Source organism: Arvicanthis niloticus, chromosome 1 (assembly GCF_011762505.2).
Source record: "Arvicanthis niloticus isolate mArvNil1 chromosome 1, mArvNil1.pat.X, whole genome shotgun sequence".
Lineage (NCBI taxonomy): Eukaryota > Metazoa > Chordata > Mammalia > Rodentia > Muridae > Arvicanthis > Arvicanthis niloticus.
In genome coordinates this window covers 69997822-70004989 of record NC_047658.1, presented here as the reverse complement: position 1 = coordinate 70004989, position 7168 = coordinate 69997822, and the positions used below count along the sequence as shown (strand labels likewise).

Here is a 7168-nt window from a genome sequence, read left to right as displayed (position 1 = left end):
TATGTTTCCTAGTTAAGTATTAAAGGAGTGAGCTCATCAGGTAGCAGCTGACTGGCTGTTCATAGCTTCACCACCCCTTTGTAAAGTTGTTCCACAAGAATTTACAAGATTTGAGATCCTTTAAGACTTTATAATTTCAGCAGTTCTAGACTAAAAGAATCTTGAAAAACTGAATCCTTATGTTTTGGGGGTGGTAATGACCTTTGAAGAAAGAATATCTAACAGGCAAAGCCTTTTCGAAACTGAGTCCTTTTACAAATTGTGTCACCCCTCCCAGCTATACTGAGTATTTCTCAAGTGACAGGAAGGAAAAAAGTAACACTTTTAAACTCTGATCTTCCTAGGTGTGTGTATGTGGTTTGACTTGCATTACACTCCAATGCATGCCGTGCTCAGTAAGTGCTCTGTTCTTGCTACATCACAACCATTTTTTTCCTTGTTAAGGCAAAGTCTTGCTGGGTTTTTCAGTCTGGTGTCACACTTTTGGACTCAAGGGATATCTCTGCTTCAGCATTCCCAGCTTCTGGGGCTATCGGTATGCACCATGGTATGTAGCTAAATGGGAGTTTTACATGGGTTTATTCTCTTATTTGACTGGATGGAAATAACTTTTAGTAGCTTCTGGTCTCTACTGTGTGGCTCTGTGGATAAAGGAACGGATAGAGTTCAGTATGATTTGTTTGTTATGTTGAGATAGCGTCTCATGTAGCCCAGACTGGCCTTAAGTTCACTATGTACCTATGTTTGTCTTTGAATTCTCAATCTTCCAATCTTACATTCCTATTTTATTTTTATTTTGAATAGCTTGTGTATAATGAGTTTCATTATATTTTCACATATAGATATATCATGTACTTTACTCAGAGTCATCCTCCATTAGACAATGGATATTTAATAAATAAGAAATTTTCTATGTGATCAAATACCAGGAAGAAGGAGGAAATTTTCTTTTAAGGTTGTTTCCAGAGTACATTAAAACAATCTTTCTAGCCCCTTATAGTAATAAAAACAAAATCAAGAAAACAGTGATGGAGGTATAGTTCAGTGGTAGAATGCTTGTTTAGCATACATAGAGCACTGGGTTGGATCCCCAGAAACACACATGCCCATACACAGTACCCATCTTCCAGTCTTAGGGTGTCACACAAGTGGTATATGCTAGAGGCTCTGGGTGGCTTGCTGTAGCATGATAATGACTTTCATGTGTCTATTTTTCAGTGTCTATTTTTCAGTATATATGTGGCTTTGGGGCCTTGGGTAACAGCAATACCAAGGATTCCTTTTTTGCTTGCAAGCAATATTTTCTTTGGCATAGAATTCACTATATGTAGATCAGGCTTGCCCCAAATTCACAGTGATCCACCTGCCTCTGCCTTCCAAATACTAGGATTAAAGATGTGAGCCACCTCATCAAGCAAGAAATAGTGCCTCATGTTGTAATGTGTAAGGTGCAAATCAGTGGTTTAGCATAGGCCAGCCTAAACTGTGTGGGAGGAAGGTAGATGGAGATAGCTTCTCAGATGCCATGTATTCAGTGTCCTCTGCTGTGTCCCACATTGGCAGCTGAGTCATCTAGGAAGATTATTCTTGGCAGTGCACACAGAGCTTCCTTGCTGGTGGTCCTCTGCACCCCTCGTTCTCCTTTCTGTGATCCCACCACTTACCGGGCTTCCCTCTTGCCGCCTCTTTCATCATTTTTTTTTTCCAAAGCTGAGGACTGAACCCAGGGCCTTGCACTTGCTAGGCAAGCGCTCTACCACTGAGCTAAATTCCCAACCGGCCTCTTTCATCATTTAGTTCTCTCTCCAGGGTGGAGTAATCACTGCTTACACAGCCGTGCCCTCAACAAACAGAAAACTGCTGTGAAGGAAAGGCTGGGAGGTAGTGCTGTCTCTCTGGTTTTTTTCTAGGTAGCCAGCCCTCTTCCATCTCTGAGCTTTTATATATGGATTGTCTTTTTAAGTATGACTTCCTTTGTGCCAAAATACAGAAGCAGAAAAGACTCGCTAAAGTTGATCTAGTTTGTAGTCTGAGGTAACTTACTTTATATATTTTCACTAAATCCATAAATTAGAGCTTTGGGGCACCACTGCAGACTTTATTATTATTATTATTATTATAGATGGCCATAGAACTACTGCTTTAAAGGAAGTTTGACTGGAGATGAAACATCATCTTTTAAAGGGCCTACCTTTGTTCTTTTGTTCCCTAGGGCTTTCTCTGATGTGGTTGTACTGGGGACTAGAGCAAGTTTATTTTAAAAGAGCCTTTTAAAAGAAGCTAGCTTGTAAAAATAAATCCAGAAAGGCCACTTTTTGTGTGTGCTGGGAATTGAATCTAGGCCCTTGTATATGCTAGGCATGTGTTGTACCACTGAGCTATATCTGCAGTCTCCTCCACATTTATTTGTGTGTGTGTGTGTGTGTGTGTGTGTGTGTGTGTGTGTGTGTGTGTGTGTTTGTATATGATTGAAGATTCTGGGAAAATCTAAAAACTATAATTATATCTAAGAACTTTAAAATATTCACATATGTAGAATTTTATTCAACATTTGTTGAAACCTTATTATGCTCTGTGGTCCATGGCAACTGCTAAAGACACTATGAAAAATGAGGAATATATTTCCTCTGAAGGTGCTCCCTATTCAATGGAGAAGATACAGAGATGAGCAGCTTACAAGCACGCTGCGTTAGGGACCTGGGAAAGGGACTAGAAAGTATAGAAAAGGCATCACATCAATCTTGGGAAATGGCTGTAAGATGATTTGTGTTTTGAAAGAGGAGTGGGGAATTTTTCAGGTACATGAGTGAGGAAATGTCCTCCTGGCAGAGGAGACTGTAGGTGAAAAGGCAGGAAGTATGAGAGCATATATTATGCTTAGAAAACTCTAAGCCTTTATTTTGGCCTAGGAATAGCATGTGTGTTGAAAAGTGTGGGAAGTGAAGCTGGGTAAGTGTACAGGTTCCTGGAAAGTGGCCTCTGTTGTTGTCTTGGATTCCCCAAGAAAGCTTTTATTTGTATTTATTCACTTAAATTTTCTGTGTGCACGTGTGGGTTGGCATGAGTGTACTTCTCTCTCTGTCTCTCTGTCTCTCTGTCTCTCTGTCTCTCTGTCTCTCTCTCTCTCTCTCTCTCTCTCTCTGTGTGTGTGTGTGTGTGTGTGTGTGTGTGTGTGTGTGTGTGTGTGTGTGTTTAGGTCAGAAGACAACTTTTTGGATTCTCAGATTCTGGCTCTCCCTCCTTCCACCACATGGGTTCTGAGGCTTATACTTAAGTTGTGGGGTTTGGCATAAGGTACCTTCACCCATTGAACAATCTTTCCCAGCCTGTCAGTTATTTATTTTTTTAAAGTTTTATTTATTTTATGAATAAGTACACTGTTGCTGTCTTCAGACACACCAGAAGAGGGCATTGGATCCCATTACAGATGGTTGTGAGCCACCATGTGGTTGCTGGGAATTGAACTCAGGACCTCTGAAAGAGCAGTTAATGCTCTTAACCACTGAGCCATCTCTCCAGCCCCAGTTATTTATTTTTGAGGCAAGGTCTCTTGTATCCCAAGCTGGCCTGGTACTTGTTACATATCTGAGAATGGCTGTGAATGTCTGATTCTCCTGTATACTTACTGTGTATTGGGATTATAAATATGCATGCCAAGTCCTAGAAAGCATTTTTATATATCTATGACCAGAAATTTCCTAAACATTCCTCTTTTTGTGTGTATTGACTTACTTTTTGTCTGGCCTCTAAAATTTAAGATTTGGATTGGGGATGTGATTCAGTTGGTAGCACCAATAAAGTCCTGGGTTCTGTCCTAGTGGCACATACCTGTAATCCCAATACTCAGTAAGAGTTCTTGGAAGTCTCCTAAAATTCTACAGCTCTCTCTAAAACACAGAGAAGGAGGGAAAGAAGGTGGTGGAGGAGGGGGAAGGGGGAGAGATGGATGGATGGAGAGAGGCAGAGACAGAGAGACAGAGGGGGAGGTAAATGATAGAGGCAAGAAAAAACTTGCTAAAGTTAATGACAGAGGCAAGACTAAGCCTGATTCTATGCAGAGCTGTTCACAAACAAGACACACATTATAGAAATGTATTACATGGGGAAGAAAGAGAGAAAAGAGGGAGCTAAAGCTCATTCTCACCTACAAAGTTCAGAGCCAGCCTAGAATGCATGACACCCTGTCTCAAACAGAACAAAATAGCAACAAGAATTCTAGAATCTAAGCAGTTCTACCTGACACACTGCCATAAACTAATCCTCCAGCAAATGCAGAGGATGTGAAGATTAAGATGTAACCTGTCTTTGGGAGCTTGCAGGCTATAAAAGATCATAAGGACTTAGGTCCTTATGCTGATTGCTTCATTTCAGCATCTAGGGAAGGATTTATAAATCTAACTTCTAACCTCAGTTTTCAGAGGCAGATTTCCTCTATGTCAGCCACTGTGACATTTTGTTGCCTAATAATAACTAAGAAAAGCTACTTTGTATTGAGTGATGCAATTAAGTTCAGTGCATCATTTAGCCATGAACTTGTCTCTTTAAATAATCTGTATTAGTTGTGGTTTTCCAGAGATATAAAGCTAAAGAGGACATGTATGTACAGACATATGTATGTATACATAAATGTGTACATATATATATATATATATACACATATATATATTTATCTATCATCTACCTACTAAAATTTTATTGTAAGGATTTGGCTCATATTATTATGGAAACTGAGAAGTACCAAGATCTGCAGGGTAAATTGACAAGATGGAAACACAGTAGGGTGTAAAGGCCTGAGAGCTATAATTTTTTTTAAGTTTATTTATTTTTATTTACATGAGCACACTGTAACTGTCTGCAGACACACACCAGAAGAGGGCATAAGATCCCATTACAGATGGTTGTGAGCCACCATGTGGTTGCTGGGAATTGAACTCAGGACCTCTGGAAGAGCAGTCAGGTGTTCTAGTGTTCTTAACCACTGAACCATCTCTCCAGCCAAAAGAGAGGGGGGGGAGGAGAGGAGAGAAGAGAAAGAAAGAGAGAGAACGAGAGAGAGAAAGAGATAGAGAAATATAGAGAGAACGAGAGAGAGAGCGAGAAAGAATGAGAAAGATAGAAAGAGAAAAAGAAAACAAAAGAAAGAAAGAAAGAAAGAAAGAAAGAAAGAAAGAAAGAAAGGAAAAATGTTGATAAATGTAGTTATACTCTGAAGGCTGGCAAGCTTCAGAACTAGAAAGGTTTCAGCCTGAGTTGGATGGCAGGAAACAAATTATATCCCATGTCAAAGGAAATCAAGTAGAAAAATTCTCTTGTTTGAGGAAGGGGCAACATTTAGTTCTATTTAGGCCTTCTACTGTTTGAATGAGGTCCACTCCCATTAGAGAGGGCATTTTACTCATTTAAATGTTACTCTCATCCCAAAATATCATAACAGAAACATCCAGAATGATGTTGCCACATTGCTCAGTAAAGCTGGCACATAAAATTGACCACATGGGAGAAATAGATTTATCTACAGCGATGTTGGTGGGTTTTTGGAATTTCATTCTAAGAAGATAGATGAAACATTAGGATCTTGGAAGGAATGCTTACAACAAACCACACACCATCACTGAAGCCCAATGCATATTTACTATTTAAAGGAGATTTTATTTTTATTTATGTGCATGTGTGTCTGTAAACACAGGTATCTGAGGAAGTCAGTGTGGGGTATTGAATCCCCAAAGGTAGAGTTGCAGGAGGTTGTGAGCCCTCTGATCTAGGGGCAGAGAACTTAACTTGGCTCCTCTGCAAGATCCACAAGAGATCTTAACTGCTGAGCCATCTCTCCAGCCCTTTATTTTTGTTTGTTACATTTTTTTTTTTCAGACAAGTTTTCTCTATGTAGCCCTGGCTGTCCTGCAACTCATTTTGTAGACTAGGCTAGCCTTGAACACAGAGATCCACCCTGCCTCTATCTCCCGGTGCCAGGATTTAAAGGCATGATTCACTGCTGACCACCTCTCCAGCCCTTATTTACTAGTTTTTACACGTTTTCTTTGTTAAAACAGTAACCGTAGCAAAATAAATAATCATTGCATATTCGTTATTTCACCTAATGCTGACTTTATTATGTACTCATGTACTCCCTCTGTACACAGAGTTTATATGCCTATCTTGGTAACATGAATTTCTTATTGTTCTATAATAATTTAAATGTGCCATTTAAACCACGAGCTATTCATTTTTGTGTTCCCAGGATTCTATCAAAGACTGGCAAAAGGTATTGGTAATTAAATAGTTGGTAGCTGGGTGTAGTGGCCTAAGCTTGTTATCAAAGCACCTTGGAGGCAAATACAAATTCGAAGCCAGCCTGGTCTACCCTGAGAGACCTTTTTCTGTAAAATCGAGCAGTTTCTCTCCCAGAGACTTGTGAGGAATAAAGTGAGCTACTGAACACAAAGTATTGCATACCATGGCCACTCAATAAAAGACGATTATTTTTAATTACCATGAGGCTATGGAATGCTAGGAAGGTTCACTTGGGGTTAATCAGCTCCAAAGTCGAAGTTACAAGCCAAGATTTGCATACTAGACGCTGGAATGAATTAATCAGACAGGATCTGTGTCCTAAAGGAATTCAATCAAATATAGAAAAGAGACATTAAATAATATATAGTCTCATAGGTGAGATACCTAAATTATGTGAAAAGCACTCGGTAACAAAGATGGCAACTAATACTACCCAGAGAAATCACAGGGAAGGTGACAGGAGCTGGAGTGAGGGTGGAATCTGGGGAGCGTTCTATCCCTTAGGTTTTAAAAACTTCCGGAACTAAGATGCTGCGGGAGTAGAAAGAGTTTCGGTCGGATTTTGTGGACGGACCTGATGAAGACCTTTCCGGCCACATTTTCAGAAGCCTTGGGGTCCTGGTTGCTGGGGCGGATCTTCGGTTTGCTCCCCAGCCGCAGTGGTCCAGAATGAACGGAACCCTGGGAAAGGTAACGCAGATTCCGCGCACGTAGGGCGCTGAGGAAAGCAGAAGGGAAAGCAGAGCTGGAAGGTGTTTGCGTGCAGACGTTTAGGCATAGGACTCTGCGAACAGGCCTTTCCCAGCAGTCCCTGCGGCGCTTCACTGTCGATTCTTCCTCTGCCAGGACAAGCTTTCCAGTCTCGTGCCACGCCCCC

The 7168-nt window shown here is 40.6% G+C and overlaps 1 protein-coding gene across 2 annotated transcripts in view; it reads left to right on the top strand.

Moving 5' to 3' along the window:
* The first annotated feature begins 364 nt into the window (after positions 1-364).
* Positions 365-7168, top strand: part of Mrpl48 (mitochondrial ribosomal protein L48) — a 49391-nt gene continuing 42587 nt past the window's right edge. The window contains exon 1 of one of the 2 annotated variants that reach the window (XM_076938816.1): positions 365-547. In XM_076938816.1, coding sequence (XP_076794931.1) covers positions 380-547 — 168 coding nt within the window. In that variant the 5' untranslated portion in view covers positions 365-379. Of the gene's footprint in view, positions 548-6827; positions 6982-7168 lie in introns of those variants that run through there. The other variant, XM_034495514.2, reaches the window with a different exon arrangement.